The sequence below is a fragment of the Pipra filicauda genome, unplaced genomic scaffold (genome assembly GCF_003945595.2).
Source record: "Pipra filicauda isolate LSUMZ 115617 unplaced genomic scaffold, ASM394559v2 scaffold251_size2273266_pilon, whole genome shotgun sequence".
Taxonomy (NCBI): domain Eukaryota; kingdom Metazoa; phylum Chordata; class Aves; order Passeriformes; family Pipridae; genus Pipra; species Pipra filicauda.
In genome coordinates, this window is record NW_024104367.1 from 1,370,962 (window position 1) to 1,390,095 (window position 19,134).

General features: G+C 40.6%; 1 protein-coding gene across 19 annotated transcripts in view; it reads left to right on the forward strand.

The window, feature by feature from the left end:
- PTK2 (protein tyrosine kinase 2) overlaps nt 1-19,134 on the forward strand; it is a 191,037-nt gene that overhangs the window by 39,788 nt on the left and 132,115 nt on the right. For 10 of the 19 annotated variants that reach the window (XM_027713059.2, XM_039382033.1, XM_027713064.2 and 7 more), the window contains exon 1: nt 18,343-18,660. In XM_027713059.2, coding sequence (XP_027568860.1) covers nt 18,558-18,660 — 103 coding nt within the window. In that variant the 5' untranslated portion in view covers nt 18,343-18,557. Of the gene's footprint in view, nt 1-934; nt 962-18,340; nt 18,661-19,134 lie in introns of those variants that run through there. The other 9 variants (XM_027713052.2, XM_027713053.2, XM_027713055.2 and 6 more) reach the window with 4 other exon arrangements.

Genomic DNA, 19,134 nt, shown 5'->3' on the forward strand with positions numbered 1-19,134 from the left:
TGATAAATTTATTAAGTCTCATTATTTCTTCTAATAGGTGACCACCTGCCCTGATAATCTCTGCATCTGTTTCACTTGCTACAGCTACGGTTAAAGTTCAGTTTCCATGTGGATTTTGTACCCAATATGACAATTTATTACTCAACATTGCTATTTCCTTTAACTAAATAACTATGCAGACCTTTTTCTTAGGTTCAGTTCAGGTTTTTTTCTCATTTGTTTTACTGGTTCCTCTTTTTCATCCCCCCCACTTGTATTTATTCCAGTTTTCATTAACTTCTTGATATGTGTCCCCAGTTCTTGTCCTTACAGACTTGAGGAATTCTTGCTTTCTAGTTCTTTGTGGATTTTAATTTCTGTTCTGAGCTCTGTGGGCACCTCAACTACCAGTTACAAGCAGGTATACTAAAATGACAAGTATATGTATGAAAAGCAGGCAGAAAGAATATAATGAATTATAGTTAATATAATTAACTATTTAGGAAAACTTAATTTCTATTTTTTTAGTATATAATTTTTACTATGATCTATTTAGACTCTGAGACTGGTCACTGTTTGCAACTCAAGGAAGCCTTGGAATTTACTACAGAAAGTTTATCCCTGACACTTTGAGCTCAGTAATTCTGTAGGTGCTGGTGAATTCTGCACTAATTTGGGCATAGTGACCTGTATTCTGCTGCAGTAATTACACTCATTGCCTTATAGTGTAATCTTTGTCCTTCAGTTAGGTGAGCAAAGAGTAATCTTGTTAATGAGCAGGGTGAGACAAGGAAAATGCTTTTGATTTGCTTGTGGCATCCCTGGCAGCCAGCAAATTGCTTCAGATAATGTGCTTTATTAAACAAGTACAGCCTTGCAGAAAATTTATTAGGCCAATGCAATTGGAGACCTATTTTCCCCTTCTGTTTCTAAATGTATTTCTTTATTGTTACAGATATTTCAAGACTTCCCTTGCCAGCAGGTAAGTCCTCTGCTTTCACTTATGTCTTGATGCGACAGCAGATAGCTTTTAAGGGCTTGCTTGTGATACAGTCATGCTTTTATATAATCAGAATATCGGTTCTTATTGGCACTGTCATGGTACTTAGTCATGTGGGGATCTGAGGTTAAAACAAAACCTGTTGAGGTACAGATTTTTTTTCATTTAAATAGTATATTTTGACAAGGGGAGGAGGTAACTGAGGTGTATTTATAGGCAGTTGTTAAATGTGTGTGAGATGGTTAGTGCTTAAAGTGACTCAGACCTACGTGTGATGCAGCTCTCAGGGGAACAGATTAGGAACAGCCACAAATAGTATTAGTGGTGATTCAGAGGGACAATGTGCAAGGAAAGGAGGATGGAGGAGTTTATGGGTGGCAGGAATCTCCTCAGGTGGTAGTAGGGAAGGTGACACTGTTCACCTGGCTGGGGTCACAGGAGATTTGTGTCAGAGCTGGAAATACCCCCTGCTCTATTGGGCCCTGTCTCTCCTATCAGTGGTGTTTAAAAATTAAAAACAAACCCCCCTAAACCGAAACCTAAAAACTAACAATAAACCACACCAAAAGCACTGACCTCACAAAAAAACTCAACCCACCCCCTCAAAACAACCAACCAACCAAAAAACCTAAAAACCACTAACCTGATTATTTAAAAATAACATTTTTTGTTTACTGTTTGTTACATTTGATTTTTAACCAAGTACTGAACTTCATGAATGCATTCGTGCCATGGGCTCAAGTTGTGCTGCAGAGCTCAGAGTGAGGATGCCTCCTGTTCCCTGGCAGATGGAATTTGTCCATCTCTTCAGTGCTTGCAATGTGAATTCTGGAATCCTGACTTAAGTGCTGGTTGATTGAGGCATTGGATGTTCACTGTCAGACCTGCTGCCTTTTGTCCTTGCCCTCTGCCTCATTGATTTTGCTCGTGTATCTTTATGTATTCTTTCATTTCTCCTTGCTGAGATGTAATCCCTGCTCTGAAGGTAGTTGCTCTTTACTGTTGGAATCAAGTGGCAATTTCATTTAAAAGCTTGATAGCTGATATGTTGTAGTCTTTCCACAAGAACTTTAGAGCAGCTCTTCTGAAAAAAAACCCCAATGTTTTCAAGAATCAACGAAGAGAACTCTAAATGTGTTTTCTTTTAGAAGAAAACTTCTAAACAAGTTTTCTCTTAAGGAAAGCATCTTTAAAATTGTTTTGAGTGCTGAGAGTGGTTGTCAGGCAGGCAAGTACTTATGGAAAATAATGGAAAAATAAGTACTCGATGTTTAGGTCAGGCTGATGGGAAGATAAGGATTGTTGTGGTTTTTTCTCTGCTGCTTCTAGAACAAGGATGTGTGATGAAACTTTTTCTGAGTTTATATTTGGGACTTGAAGAGTTTGTCCAGTGTGAATCACAGTGAGATTATTCTTTTCAATTCGAATATGTGTGTGGGAGTGTCCTAATTGTACTTTTTAGCTGTGTCCTGGAAGTACTGATAGAGGGCAAAAGTTTGCCCAGGATTTTGAAATGGTGAGCTTTTCCCATGGCATGGCAGGAGGCCTTTATAGAGGGTATAAAAGCTATACAACGTGGCTTGCCTGTACCAGGGGTTTGGCAATTCCCACTGATAAAGGAACTAAGGAAACCTGTTTTAAAGACATACTTAAAATATTGTCAGAAGGGAAGGATGGAGTCTCTCAGGAATCTGACTTGTCTTTGTTATTACAATATTTTTATTAATGACCGTGGTGATGGACTTTCTGTGCCTTTATCTGACGGTAACACCAACATAAAATGAGTTACGAGCACGTTGAATGATGGGATTAAAATTCAAAAGAAATTTGAATAATAATAAATTGGAAAAACAGTCTGGATAAAAGATATAATGGAATGAAGATAGGGTTCTGCATTCAGATGGGAAGTTTTAATCATCAGAACTCGTCACTGCAATAAATAATGGCATTTTCTTATTTCAAGTTTGGAAGAACTTTATCTCTTTTTTCCTTGGTGCTGCTTTCAGCCGTGGACAATAGATGTCACTAGAAATGTTCTCACTTTGGCCACCTCATTTTAGTACTTAAAATTTTCATCATCATATGGGACAAGGGGGCTTTTGCAGTGTTTGAAGACTTTGCAGGAAGGACACTACTTGAAGTCATCTTGACTGTAGTGTCTTGTTTGAGGTTGTGTTGCACGTAAATTTGGTACAGTCAGGGGTACACCAAGGTCACCCAGAACACTTATTTTCATAGCAAAACCTTCTTGTAAGGAAGGATTGTTTGTGGGCAGGTGAATGCGTGAGTTGATGAGGTTGTTGGTTAAATCATTACTCAGGAGCGTTATCCTGCATTAATCTGTGCCACTGCTTTGGGTAACTTGGGTTTTTACTACCTTGTAATGGAGGTCATGGAGATGAGCATAGAAAATTATTGAAATGTGAACCAGGAAGGGCTTGGAGAGCAACTTGCTAAAATGCAGTTTCAAAGGTGGATAGAGAGCACAGTTCTCCTGTCTGTGTGTGAAGTTCTCTTGCAACCTGAGTGTGTTCACAGTATGCCTGGAGGCATGAAATACCAGTTTCCTTTGGTAAATGCAGTTAAACTTTCCCTGTTGACACTGTTGGGATTAGAAACAATCCCTCCTGGATTTTGTCACACTGAATTTAAAACAGCTGTAGCATCTGTGTGATGTAGGTGACTTTTCTTCAGAGCTGGTCCTTTGTTCCTGACCCTGTAGTGCAAATACTCATCACAGAATCAAGAAATCGTAAGGCAGCAAAAAGCTGTATCAAAGAACTAGAGGAAAATAAAGACAAATATAAGAAATGAGCATATACTGGGTTTTGTTTATAAATGGAACAAAAAATTCTCACAGAATGGATTCTTAGGTACAGGTGTTTGTTCTTGATGATGCTCTCCTCCAGACAGAATTCGAGTTAAGTAAAATCTTGCTCTCTCTTAGCATAAGGCATAAAAAAAATTAATAGGAAATAAGCATTCTTTGTGTAGCTTAGTCCCAGATATGCAGCGTATTTGATACCTGCTGTTTCTGTGTGCATTTTTTGATATACAGTGTACAGTTTGGGTAAGCACCGTTCACACAGAATCATTGTTATCTTGAAATATTAAATGGTTTTGTAACTATTTTTAGTTCCAAGTGTCATTTAGGACAAAACAAAAAAGGAAGTTACACAACTTCAGCTCAACCTAAAGAAACTCTTTCTGAATTACAAGCCTGTCCTCATTCAGTCTGCTGTTGGTGTGCATGGCCTTGCTGCTTCCATAGGATGGGGCCTGCTCTGTCCGCTCCTCTACCCACCTGATCCCTTAATGAATCCAAGTTCAGCTCCTGGCACCTTCCACGGGAGCACAGGGCCTCAGAACAACCTGCTGCTGCTTTTTTCTCTTACATCTTCCTTATCCTAAATCTACACCTGCCTGTGTGATGAACTCAAATGCAGCAGCTCCAGTTTCAAAAGCCCCAATGGCTTTGTGCACTTGCCAAGATGCTAAAAGTTGGAAAATGAAAAATCAGTTGAGGAATTACCAGATTTGCAGTAGCAAGAATTGACAGAATTGAGGTTATGCAGAATTCTTAAAATAAATGTTCACATGTATTACCGAGGGTAATAAATTATGCAGTGATTATTCATGCAGCTGAGAATAAACTCAGTAACACGAGCTGTTGTTAATATCCCTGCTTAAAGAGGGGAAAAGGTAACCAACTCTGTAGTCAGAAATAAAAAAAAAAAAAAGTACAAAATAGTGGCTTTTTGATTTGTCGCTTCAACTTTAAATAAGAATTAAATACAAGCTGCAGTAAGGCTGAAGAGTTCCTCTCATGTCAGAGTGCCCGGTGTGGTGCTTACGGGATTACACAAGGAAACCTGCACTTTTTCACTAAAAGCTGTATTTTCAGTAATCCCCTTGAAAATCAGGGATTTTTTTCCTTCTAGGAATCTTTGCAAGTGCTGTTAAGAATTCTGATTTTTGTGCAGCCATAAACTTAATTTTCATATATTTGTAAAGGCTTGAGTTGTAATGGTTTTATTTGCATGATGAGATATTCTTAAAAGTGAGAGAGTAAAAGCATCTCTGTTTATGAAATATTACTGCTATCAAGTTAGAATAGCTGCCTGCTTACAGTTCAGAAGGTTAGAGAAGAATTTCCTTATTTTGATGCAGATGTGCCCTGTAGTTTCAATTCTTTCACTACCACTACACCTGAGGCTGGTGCTATTTCTAGATTTCCAAATTCTGTATCACAAAACTCCTATTACTGCTGGGTGAGATTATTGCTGAAAAAAACTTAAATGTCACTTTGAGGAAGTTTCCCTTGCTATTTGTGTATTAAAGCCTTCTAATTTGATAGTTTTGTAGAGTAGTTTTAATAAGTTCATCATCTCTACCTCATAAAATGCATTTTCTCATTGTTGTAATACCTCTCATACTTGGAAAAACAATGCATTTATCCTTTTAGAAGCTATTGCTGTTGGATGTCTGAGGATTTTTTGTGTTGAGCACTTGGGGAGGTGACAACTAAGGTCTTGACATTGAATCTTATCTGTTTGCAAGCCTTTCCAGTGAAACTTTCTGTGCTTATTTTGGCTGTGCTTTTGATGCCGCCCTCTTGCCTGTTCCCATCCATATTTTATAGCTAATGCCCACAAGGACAATAACAACAGCTTGGTTTGGTAAGAATAACATTTTTATCAGTGAGGCTGACCTATGAAGTAGTGTTGAGATGATGAGATGTATTAAGCACCTCAAGAAATTGTAAGTTATCGAAATTTTAGTGTTTTTCCTTTGAAAAGTGGAGCTGGACAGTTCAGAGAGTTTCCAGGTCATCTCACTGTCCATTTATTTAGTCCCTAACTTCATCAGTTTGTCTATTAGGATGTTGTCATGGGAGACAGTGTTGAAAGTCTTGCTGAAATTAAGAGAAATGACAACTCCTTGTCCACCAAGCTGGTACTTCCATCACAGAAGTCCATGAGGTTGGTCAGGCGTGTTTTCCCTTTCATACATCCGTGCTGACTACCCTTGATCACCTCCTTGGCCTTACTGTTGGTTTGTAAATGGCTCTCTGGGTCGTTTGTTCCATCACCTTGTCAGGAATGGAGTAAGAGTGACCAGCCCACAGCCATCCAGACACTCCCTTCTTGAAGACAGGAGTTTTTTGCTTTCTTCCAGCTGTCGGGAACATCCCCCATTTGCCATGACTGCCTGTGAAATGGTTCATAGTTAAGAACCTTGCCCTGGCTGGAGGACATTGTTTTTCTGGGAGTGTGGGTGAGGATGGAGGAAAAAGGAGGAGATGGGGTAGAAAGAAAGAAGTTTCAAGGTAGATTACTGAGAGTAGTATTAAACAAAAAATTCAGGACATAAATCAGGAGTATTGGGAATGTAGTGGCACCCCTAATATCTGCTACTCTGATGCTCAAAGAAGGTGAAATTTGATATACTGCTCACTCACTGGGACTATGACATGATGGGGGGGAAGGAGTGAGTTGAGGACTTGAAAAGCCCCTTGTTCCTATGAATGTTAACAGGCTGGATCAATAGTCTGATAGTTTAGAATAAACAAACAAATCAGCAGTTCACCACATTCCTCTATTGTTTCCTGTCTGGAGTTGTGACTCCTGGGGTTTTGGGGACACCCACACTGCTTACTTGTTCTTGCTTACTCTTGTGCAATCACCTTCAAGTGGAAGAATTTTAGCAGTCAGGGGTGCATCAAATAGAAATTTTATCACTTGAATGGATAGTGTCTAAGATTTTTTTTTTCTTTGTTCTAATTGATCTCTATTTTAGGACAAATTGGAAATTTTTATCTGCTTCCTTAGAAATTAATATTAGACACGATGTCTTTAGGAATTATGCTGTTCAGAGGGGTAAGGAGACTTCTCAGGAAAAATTGTGCAACTTTTTGCAAGTAGCAGAAAAAGATGTAGCTGCTCCACTCTGGATAACATGAAGTATCCTGATTTCCAGTGTTGTAGTCCAGCTTTGAATTAAGTCAACGGCACATATTCTTAATTCTTTTAGATAGTTCACTTCATTTTATTCCTAGTTTGCAAAGTTTGTTTTAGAAATAGTAAGATTATATATATTTTCTCACTGAGGATGATGGAGAAGCCACTTGAGCTTCAGTGTCATGCAGGCACCTGGTGACACTTCTCAGCCAGGTTTTCCTGAAAGAGGTTTCTTAGTCTTCCATTTGAGAGATGAGTGATTTGTCTCATATAGTTAGGATTGCAGGGAAAGGGGATCATCCAGTGCTTTATTTTAAACATATTAAGAGTTGGTGTTCTTCTTAAGGAAGAAAAAAAAAAAGGCAAGTTTTTGACAGAGCTTTTGGACAAAATGTAAAAGAAGAAAACCCTGAAAATTCTATAGGGTTTGCTTTTTGGGGGAAGTGGACACTTAGGACAGAAACTATGGGATTCTACAGATTTTTGGCAGTAGAATATCAGAAGAATTGCAGTGGGACTTAGAACTCTGTACTACATGCTGTCACAAAATAAATAACTTGTGGTAATGTTTTGCTTGGAACAGATGCTTGTGTGCTGTTTACCTGTTTTGGTGTCAAAGGAATACAGAGGAACACACAATAAATACGTGTGTCCAGGACCTGGCAGCTCAGATTCCCAAGTGAAGGAAGTTCATTCCACTCTGTACACCCACATGTATGTTCTTGCTGGCAAACTGGCTGGTGGTGGTTGTGCAGAAACAGCTGAAAGGATGATGATAAGGATTATTCAAACGATGTACTTGGAGACCTAGATTAGAATTTTGTCTGGACTCCACCAAGGTCACAGAAATGGGACATGTTTGTAGAAATTTCAGAGGGATTTTTAGAGGGTATTTGGTAAGGGGTTAGGAACTTCCAAGGTTGATTTTTACTTTTGTAGTAGCAAGGGTTTTTCTAGTTAATAGAAGGTTTTGTATAGGCAAGTTAGGGAGTGGGTATCTGCTAAGAGTGACTGGAGAATTCATCTGTCTCCTTTTACAGGATAAAAAATAAATCCAGGAGCAGAGCCAGCCTCACAAATGGAGGGCAGTGAGCTACAATCAGGGCATCAGGTCACTGTGAAGGAGATTCTGTTGGTCCTTTACAGCACAGCCTTCAGTGGCAGTCACTGAAAGGGTCTTGTTCTGGTGCAGAATTACTTAAGGAAAAGGTGAAATTTGGCAAACTGAAGAAATCAATAATTATGGTACCTAAATGTGTGTTCTTTACTCTGTTCTGCTGAGGCCCATGATACATTTTCACTCCGTTTCTCAACGACTGTTCCACAGAAAGTGCAGTTTCCATGAATTTCTGGGACCCCCCTGCTGTAGCGTCTGAGTGTGTTGGTGCCCAAGGTTTTCACAGCAAGAGCTGTGGAGTAAAGGAAGGGTGGGGATAACAGTGTTACTGAAAGCAAGAATCTGAAAATCAAGCTGGATCTTGTGTAGTTGGTTTATACAAAATGTTAGTGTGTGTTTTTGTTCTGCAAGACCTGGGCTGGGAGTGCCTTGGGATCTTCTCCCAAAATACACATGGGCTTGTTTGAAGAGTAACATCACGGACTACAGTGAACCAAGAGGAAAAACACTGCACAGCTGAACTGTAATCAGCTACTTTGTTATAAGTTACGCCTAAAATGACCATAAATAAAGGATTATGTGATCTTTCCTTTAGTTTATTTTTACATCCTTGACAGCTCTTAATGTATAGCTCCACTGCTCAGCTTGTGTCTTAACTCATAACTTATTTGTGCTGGGTTTGTTTGCTCAGCAGAAGACTGGAAAAAGGAAGTAGTAACAAAAATTGTGCATATTGTACCTATGGCTTCCTCCCCCATTCCCTTTTTTATTTGCAGAAGGTTAAGAACATATTTAAGAAGATATCCCATCACCTTATGATGGCTGTGGTGTCTCCTTCAGGCAGATCAATAATCTGAATATGAAAATCTGCAGAAGTTATTTTGTCAGGTGTAAAGCTGATGTTCTTCAGGTTTTCCTGTGGAAGGGTCAAACGTACCAGCACTAACAAAGTCTGTTCTTTGTAGCAAGCACATTTTTTTCCTCAGGACTTCATTCTGACAAAGGGTCAGGATAACAGAAGTGGGGTGTTAAATGCCTGTGCATCCATTAGTGGGCTGGAATCACACTTGAGATGGATGAGAAACTTCTTAAGAAATTCTTAAATTGTTTAACTCCGGCACAAAGATGTTTTCCAGATTATATCTTCATTCACTAATTATTCCTCTAAGAAGATCCTTAAAACTAAAGTTTTCTAGTTATTGTCCATTCAAATTACTTACTGGAATGGTTTCACATGGTTTGATTTTTATTTTTTTTAATTATTATTTTTAAGGTTTTTTTTTCTCCATGGTAATTTGTGAGAGTTATCTGTGGTAACGGTTTCTGTGAAAGGCTTAATACAGAGAAATATTGGAACTGTATTTCCAGGATTAATAGAACTTATGTTATGATTCAGATTGTCTTCAGATGTTTTAGTGGAGCAAACCTGAGGCTTTACGATAGAGAAGGGTGAGGGAGCCAAATGACATAGTGACACTTTAGGGGTAGTGACTGTGGTTGAGGTTCTGGAGACATCAGTAACTGAATTATTGAAATTTTTTTATATAGAACTTCCTAAAGTAGGGTTTTAAGTAGAAATTTTAAGGACAGTGATCAGGCTTTGTCTAATGACCTGCATCCTTCCAAACTTGAGGGGATAAAGGAAGTCTGTCCTTCTAGCCTAAGGCAGAACTGAATAAAGTCATTCCTTGAAGGTATTTAACCTATTAAAGTGGCAGTTTCACATCTTCTGCAATTTAAAAATTCTTACTATGCATTTATTTTGGGGTACTTGAACTTCCCTACTCCCATTTTAAGTTTACTACACTTGTGTCACGTCTGGGTGGCAGAACAAGGTTTATATTCTGCCTCTGGTTATGCAGTCGCTGATTTTTATCCCAGTCTCATGTTCACTTAAAAGCTTTAGTACTAGAGTCTTGGTTGAAATGCATCCAATGGGATTGGGGAGAGCAGTACCAGAGGTTTTTTGGAAGCTGTGCTCTACAGCTCAGCACTGCACAGGAGATGAGCTCCTGGCCCTGTCAGATGCTGTTACATGCTGACAGTGTTGTTCTTGTGATCTTTGGTAATGTAGGTCATTCAGGCTGCCATCAGAAAGTGGCTTTTTGATGTTTTGTTTACCGTTTGAAGACATAGGATACTTATTTAACATCCCTTAGATCTGAAGGAGGGCTGTGCCCAAACAGCTCTTTCCCAGCTGCATCAGTTGGTCTTGTACATCTTGGTCTTGCCTAGTTTAATTTTCATAACAGAATTCTTGCATGTCTTTCCAGCTTCATCAAAGCACTGCCTTTCGTGCTGAAGTTTGTCCTCAAGTCAACGGGTGAAGTTTAGCACACTTAAAGCTCAGATGAGTTTGGAGCTACAGAGATGTTGTTGTATTGGTCTGCTCATCAATTTCTGCATCAATTTATGCCTTATAAAAGGTGGCATGAGCTGCCTTTGACACACCGAGTGCTGTTCCATCTTGTTTCACAGCTGGTTACCTAAACAAGCTTGAGCTGTATTTGGTGGTGAGCTCCCGGAAGCCTTTTTTTTAAACTAAGCAACATGTTCTTGTGTTCTCTGAGCTCTTTGATACCTCTCTGCAGGCATTTTCATAGGTAAACAGAACTTGTTCAGCAGAACTGTGCTGCCTTGTGTAATTGGAGGAGCAAATGAGGCTATTTAGGGTGGTGGATTTTGCATGGAATAAAAGGTTTTGTGTTAGCTGAAGATGACCTTTCATTCCCTGTAACAGCATAAAATGACTGCCTGAGAAGCTGCTCCTTGAAAGTTTATTGCTGTTCTCATAAAGCAGTGATACAGGTTAAAGCCCTTGTAAATGGAATGTCCTTTCTTGGTACAAAAATAGGGAAAGAGGTTGATTAAAGTGAATAAGAATTGAATTTTCTGTGTTTTGGAGGCTCAGCGATACCTGGCCTCTACTGGTGGTTCTCCTAAACAAAACATCAAACTGTTTTTTGGAATTTTTCAATCCAAATTATGCTAACTGGAGAGGGAAGGGGGGATTTGTGTCTGTTTTACAGTATTTTCTTATTTTTCTAAAATACACTGGTCTTGCTTGATAGCTCAGGCACAGAATTTGCTTGATTATTAGAGCAGTCTTAATGTTTGTACTGTGAAACTTTAAAAAGATGTTTTGTAAAAATTAATAATTTTTAATTTTCTGTTTTCTTAGACTTGGAGGGTATCAGCACTGGCTTGTAGGTTTGTTCTGCAACACTGGAACTTTAAACTTAAATAGCTATTTGCTTGAGCCTATAAGAGTTTGTTTACACATAGGGGATTTATGCTATGCTCATCCTTCACTAAGAAGTACAACGTGAACTGTTCCACCAGTGTGTTTATATATATTTGTATAAATGGAATAATGTTGCATTACTATGAGCTCATGGATTATTTTTTTATTCAGTTTGTAATTGCATTTAATGATTGGAAAGTCTGAGGAATTTCTAATGTTTTATTTGTGGTTTAGGTAACACCGGGAATCAGATACAACTCATGTTAATCAGGTACAACTTTATGCTAAAAAGATGTTGGCAACTATAAGTTTTTTGGTAAATTGTTGCTCTAACTTTGTATTTAGCATATGGAGGAGAAGCAGGACAAGAGAGACGTGTCCAGGCTGCACCATTTCTGATAAATTAATTGTACCCTCTGTGGCTGCAGTTTTCTCAGTTTCTTTCCTGTAACTGGTACTGGATGAGCAAGAAAGCAGCCCAGATGTGAACAGACACTAAAGACACTTGCTGACCCATAAGCAACTTCATTTTCCTATATCCCTTTTAGCAGATGTGACTAATTATTTCTAGGTTACCCTTGAATTAATAAAGATGGATTTTAGGAAAAGTCAGCTGATCCACTCATGGATCCCTTCCACCGAACAAAAGGAATCCCCTCAGAATGCATCTTCTTTAAACAGCATCAAAGGGTTGAGGTCCTCCCCCTTCAGATACCTTCTACTGTGTTCACCTCATAAATGGAAGGTTTTCCCCATAAATAAAGGAAGTTTTATAAGGTCAAGAAAGGTTCTGGTGACCATTTGGATTGCTTTGTCTCACTCCTTCTCCAGTCATCCCTGATCCTCCACGCCGGAAAAGGCTGAAGAGAAGCAGTGCAAAGTGGTGCACACAGTGAACCTGAGGCAGAGCAAAAGTATCAGATTTTCTTTTGCAGTAAGATGAGGAATAGCATGTGTAGAGATCACTTTTCTTCTTCTTTTCACCTCTTCTTTCCAGGTCTCCATGAAGCAGATTTTAATTTTAAGCACTGGAATTGTGAAGTAACTTCTCAAAGATGTCTTGAGGATAGCAGTGGTTTTGTTGGTTGGGTTTTTCTGTAAATAGCCTAGAACATGAAGAGACAGAAGACTGGAATCAGTGCCCTAAGGAAGGAGCAATTTTAAACCACTCTAAGCTTTCATGGTGTTGACTTTATCCTTCTCTACAGTAAAGCCTTCAAAAAATAAATGGAAGGAAGTGGGAGAATATGAGCGGGTGAGTCCACCCACAAGGAAATCTGCTGCAACTTTCATGCCTGAAAACTAATACAACCCATATGGGTTTAAAAAATGGCTAGTCTTTATTTATGAAATAATAAAAATAAAGTTAATTTAGTGGTCCTTCTAACATCTGTTGTCTCAACAGCAGGGGCTGGGAGGCTGTGTTGCTGTCTGCTCTGCTGCACAGCATCAGGAGATCCCTTGGGAAGGGGAGGTATGGGAAACTTCATTAACACTGCATTCCTCCTGCTCTCTCCCAACATCCTGCTCTGTTTTGTTCCCCACCTCACTACTACCAATAGGTTGAGATTTGGAAAGAAAACCAGTGCATTCTGACCACTACTATTTTAAAATGTAGCTCAGAGGATACTACGGCTGAAGAGGTGACCATGGTCCAGAAGGTGATGAAGTGTCACTTTAAAACTCTGCACTTTTTGGCTATACCCAAGATGTATCCTACTATACAATTCACCAGTTGGAGGAAGATAACAGTAAATTCAGTATTGGACTGAATTTTTTGACAGAAGAATGTCCTATGCAGAGCTTCTCAGCAGTTTATATTCTAGAATGGGCTTATGTAAGTCATCTCTGCTTTTTCAGACTTCAAGAGAAAAATGTCCTAATCTAGTCTAGAGTGTGGAATTAGAGTTTGTCTGTATTGCAAACAGTCAAATGAACTTATGGAGGTGATGCTGCTTCTCAGCTGTGCTGAATTATTTCTGTTGAAGGACTGGACTTGGATTTTGACACTCAAAGTAGTGTGTCATTTTTCTTTCAGTTTTGTCTGTTGAAACGCTCTTACTTAAATAAGAAGGACCATCTCTGGTGGCAGCAGAATGATGACTGAGCTTCTTGGGTGTTCAGAGACCCTTGGAGGACATGAAACCCATCACTCTTGTTCTCCTTCAGAAGAAAAGTGTGCTAGAGAAGATGTGGGTGAAAGGGCAAGAGCTTGGTAGTGGTCAAGGATGATAAATTTAGAGCCCAGGTAATCAAAGGTAGATTTACAAGACAGCCTTAGCAAACCTGAGCTCAGAGTAGGGCAGACTTCAGGAACCATAATTTGAGATTTGATGTAATGGTGATGAACCATTTTTCAGCAGTTCTTGTGAACAAAGATGATGTTTGTTTGACTCTTGCTAAAGGGAAACTTAGGGCAGATCATCTTTTCCACTCTTCAATATTATGCACAAACTCACAAAATAACAATAGTAATTAACAAAAAACGCATAAAAAACAAACTTGGGAAAATGAAGAGGAACAAGATTACAGTGCAGTTTCAGTGCCTGGAGAGGGTGTTTGCAAAATTCTGGATACTAACATGAAAAAGCAAATTAATTAGGATGCAGAAGATTGTCACACGATCAATAAACATGTTTTAATTTTTAGCACACTCATCAGGCACTCTCACCTTTACAGGCTGTTCTGCAGTTGTCTCAGTATAAAAAGCATTTGTGGCTTTACCAAAAAAAAAAAATATTCCACTTGTCCTGAGGGCATCTTTGGTTTGGAAACTTTCTTTATTAGCAAGATGAATGTAATGAATTTTTTCTGTTTCCTACATGAATATGCAGATCTCCTTCAAAACAATGCATTTGTTCTTCACCTTCTAGTAACTATTCGAGGGATAAACAGTAGCTGTGAAGTGACTAAGACTGTGAATTATGGAGTCCAAAATAATAATAATCATAGAATGGTTTGGGTTGGAAGGCACCTTCAAGATCATCTCGTTCCGACTGCATTGCCAGGGGCAGTGACACCTTCCACTAGACCATGTTGTTCAGAGCCCCATCCAGACTGGCCTTGGACACTTCCAGGGTTGGAGCAGCCACAGCTTCTCTGGGCAACCTGTGCCAGGGCCTCACTACCCTCACAGTAAAGAATTTCTTCCTAATATCTAATCTAAACGTACTCTTATTTCATTCCAGAGCCATTCCCCCTTGTCCTATCGCGCCATGCCCTTGTGGAATGTCCCTCTCCAGCTCTCTTGTAGCCGCTTTAGGTACTGGAAAGTCTGAAGTCTCCCTGGAGCCTTATCTTCTCCAGCCTGAACAACCCCAGCTCTCTCAGCCTTTCCTCACAGGAGAGGTGCTCCAGCCCTCATGCTGATGCAGTTGCTGTGCTCTAGGCTGGAGCTCTTGGGGTTTGTTAGAACAAGTGAATGGGCTGCTCTCCTCTCTTGGAGGAGCTCTGTGGCTGGTGTGTTCATCTGGTGGCTGAGGTGTTGCAGGAGAGGAACTGAAAGCAGATCTCTGTTCTGCTGTCAGCAGTGCTCTGGTACAGCTCTGACTGCTTTCTTCACACTTTCCAAATACTGAATTCAGTTTGGTTTTTCAGGGCAGTGGAACTCGGACAAGTGTTCTGTGTTTGGCTCTGTCCTGGTCCCCTTCTCCAACTCGCCTGCCAGTTCGATGGAAATTTGATGAATAGTGATATGAGCTGATGTGAAAATAATCAGTTGAATAGCAGAGAGATCCTAATGATGCTGTTCACTGAGGGAGAAACCCTGGTTGGCTCTGTGCTGATGAGGTCTCTAGGACACCCCCCAGGAGCTCAGGCTCTGGGCACAACCCTAGAGAAAGCCAGGCTTTGCCAGTTCGTCTGACAGGCGGTTTAGATCTTTTATTTTTGTTTGGATAAGCTTGCGTGGAAAAAATTAGACAACCTTTTATGTGCCTCCCAGTTGTACAAAACTGTTGTTTAACCCTTTGTTCCCCAGAATTTTGTGATTTTTGCAGGTGACTTCACTATGAGACAGGATCAGTGCTGCAGACAGAATGAAACAAAAACTAAATGCCTTGATACAATTCAAAAAAAGCTTCTGACTTCCCCCCCCCCACACACTTTCCAAAACCTGATGCTGATTTCAGTAGTCTTTAAAACCAGGCTGAAATTGAGCAACCAAAATTGTAGTCACAGCAGAAAAGTCTTAACTTGAATTTCCTTGAGGCAAAATGCCATTTCTTCACTGAGGACCTTGGCCTGTCTGTTGTTACTGGGGTCATCTGAGCTTTTTTTTCTGGTTACAGTGTGTGTTTTGGGAAAATAGCCAGTGGTTCTGTGTGTTCTTAGTGGAAATAGATGCATTATTTTTTTTAAATAAATATTATTTTGGAATTATCTTTGATAGGTGTTAACACCATTGCTTACTCAGTGACTACTGTGCAGATACTATCAATGTGTGTCAGCAATATGGATCTTGCACAACAAAAACTAACGTTCCCGTTTCACAGTCCTAATTTCTGACAGATGTTTCTTACCTCAGTAAATGGTATAATCTGATGGGCACGACTTAAAACAGATTATTTTACATAAATGCTACTCAGATACCTACTTGATGAGCCGTATTTATGAAATGTTGTAAATACTTGATATTAAGTGTACTGGAGACATATTTAACTTTTCAAGTTTTTTTTTTTTACTTTGTGCCTTGTCTCCTGCTCCAGCCCTGCCCCCCTTCCTTCCTGCAACTTGGAATTTTGGGGTTTCTGATTATCTTCAGAACACAGATTTTATGCTTTTGGCCTTTTTTTTTTTTTTTTTTGGCAGAAAAATTATGTTATTTGAAAGAAGAGAATGAGCATATGTCTACGGGGTACCTCTAACAGAAACAGTTCTTAATTAAGAAATTAAATATTTTTTTAAAATCTTAGCATCAAGGAAGCACCTGGCTTATGTGAAAATATAAATAGAGTGTAAAATGCTGGATAGCCTCTAAAATTGAATAAAAAAAATCTCTCGTGCTGTGAAGTATTGTGTTTTCACCTTCATTTTGTAGCCTAATACAACAAGAAGAAAGTATGTCCTTGAGGAGAATGATGCTAATACTGGTATTATATGAGCAGGCAGTTTCTCTTGACACTTGGATTGATAATCTGTATTAGCCTCATCTGTTAAAAGTGTAAAGAAAAATGTGAGTCCACACATTCTGTTTATTAAACTCTCCTTGGTAATGCACTTACCAGTTGATATTTAAAGGGTTTTGTTTTCATGAATAAAATTTTAATTTAGACCTTCCCCTTTTTACTTCTGGATTTTTGTAGCAGCTTTTCTACAAAACACTTTGTTTTTATGGAAGAAACACATTTTTTTAATATATTTTACACCCTAGAGCACAGATCAAACCAACTTAAGGAAAACTGAAGAAGTATCTGTGGCTTTCCTTTTTCTGAGGAAACAAGTCTGACTTGCTCAAGGTCACCAAGGAAAGCCCATGGCAGAGCTGGATGTGTAAAAGCAGCTTTCCTGCCCTGTGAGCTGCAGAACCAGAAGGGCACTGAGCCCCTGTCTGTGCCTCTTCTGTACCCACACAAATACAATAACTGGTATTTTAAATATTATTATAGCATGTTTTGCTTTATTACTGAAGGTAAATACAATCGACCTTGTCCCTGAAAGTGTTTGTCTGTCTGTGTAGCACTGAAGGGCTTGGAAAACTTTATGGTGGGGGGAGGAAGGCACCCAGGCATGTCTTCAGTTCCCTTTGGCTTTCTCCAGCCCCAGAAAGAGCTTTGTGCCTGAGCAGTGATGCAGAACATCTGATGGGCCTGGTTGTGGCCTAATCTCTCTCTCTCTCTCTCTTTTTTTTTCCGTGAATATTTTTTCTCCTCTAAATAGAGAGGAAAACAATACTTAAATGCAGTTGCTGCTTTGTTGTTTTTGGGTTTTTTTTTAAATCAAAAATTTTGACGTACACCACTAATTCTGCATAGCCAGTGTATTGAGAAATGAGATGGCAGCAAAGAATGGTAATTAAACATATGCTGTAGACGAGTGCGTGCTGCTACAAGTAGGCAGATAGGTTAAGTTGAAGGCTGCTGGCTTTAGATTAATTCCCTTTTGGTGCTAGTCTTGGATAAGCCTTACGCCTTACTGCTGAGGGCTGGGAGTGAGAAGAGATTACAGTGGAATATATAAAGAGCTTTAATGATCAGTGTGAGTCTTGTTCCTGTTGAATTAATATGTATTTTAGCTAATTCAAGTTATTATTTTTGTGAACTATTTTACTGGGTGTAAAAGGGATTTATTTTTTTTTTTTAATTCCGTATACACATTCTGCCTGGATGTATGCTTGTAAACACAGGCTTTTTCAACGTTTACACTCACGATTTTAAAAGAAAAACGGTTGTAAGCAGTTTTTGATGTTAGGTACTGCAAAGTTAAGAAGAAACAAAGGCCGTGCACCATCTGGGGTGTATGTTTGAGGTGACCTTTGCCTTCTGATGAGATAAAGAAACCCTGGGTTTAGAGCGGGGCTGGATGTGGCACCGAGTAACCCCTGGGCGTGGGCTGTGATATTCGCTGTTTAAGGCAAAGCATCACCCCCAGCGTTCTTCCGTCAGTGGCTCCTGTGGAGTGGGGCAGGTGGTGATGGAGGGTGTGACCCCAATTCCTGCTGAAGTTTAGGGAAGTTCCCGTGCGGTTATAGGGAGGTTCTCCTGTGCTTTCACGGTGTCTGGAGTTGTGTCAGTAAGCGGAGATCAAAAACGTATAAAAGCGATGGCAGAACGCGGGTTTTGGGGAGTAAGGGGCTGTTAGGGGGTGGCCGGTGTGCCGCCGGGTCAGGCGGGATTTCCAGCCCTGCCTTTCCGCAGCGGGTGAACCGGAGGCTGCCGGGCGCGGGCAGCAGACGGGGATTAGCATATTAATAGGCGCTGGGTAATCGCCTCCCGCCCCTGCCCGCCCTCCTCCGCAGGGCTCACTCCGCCTCGGCACCGCACCCGGGGAGGAGGAAGAGGAGGAGGAGGAGGATGCTCCGGGGCGGGGGAGGATGAGGCAGCGGGGCAGCATCCCCGCTCCGGAGCGCGGCGGTGCCCCGGGCGGGCTGCGGGACCGCGCTCCCCCCGCAGCCGGGTGAGGCCGCAGGGCTGGGGCTCCCTCCTCCTCTCCTGGGGCTCCCTCCCCGCCGGGGGATCCGGCACGTCCAGGCGGCTCCGGGAGCGGCGAATCGGGACATTGTGTGCCGGGGCTGGCCGGGATATCGGGCACGGTCCGTGTATGTGGCTGCTGGAGGTGGCCGGGCAGCAGCCCCCGAGGCGGGCAGGTGCGGGCTGCATGGAGAAGAGCGGCTGCAGCCCCTTCCCGATGTGCTGGGCGAAAGGTATGCAGCTTTTATTTATATACAAGTGTTTATTCATTTGATGTATAAATATATGTGTATTTATTTTCCCCCTCTTAATGTAGCGTTTTACCACCTGTGGTTCTGTAGGTTTTTCCTTATCAAAGCAGAAAGCAAAGCTAGGAAATAAAATATTCTGGTCATGCGCTTGCAGTGCGGAGCTGCCCCTCCGCAGGAGCTGCTTCACCTGACAGCTGGGATGCTTTGGGGTTGGTTTTCCCCCCCCACACCCCTTCTGCCTTTGAGAATGATTTGAAATGAAAGAGCGCTTGAGCTGTTTGGTTTGTACTTGCACTGATGTGAGGATCTGACGGCTTTGTTTGTGATCTTTGTATGTTTGAAGCCACTGCGAGGGTGATTCTGCTTTTCACTCACCTTTTGGAAGAAGTAGTTTTTCAAGTGTCTGAGCGTTGGCAGCGTTTGCAGTGGAAGAATAACATCTTTTTACTTGATGTC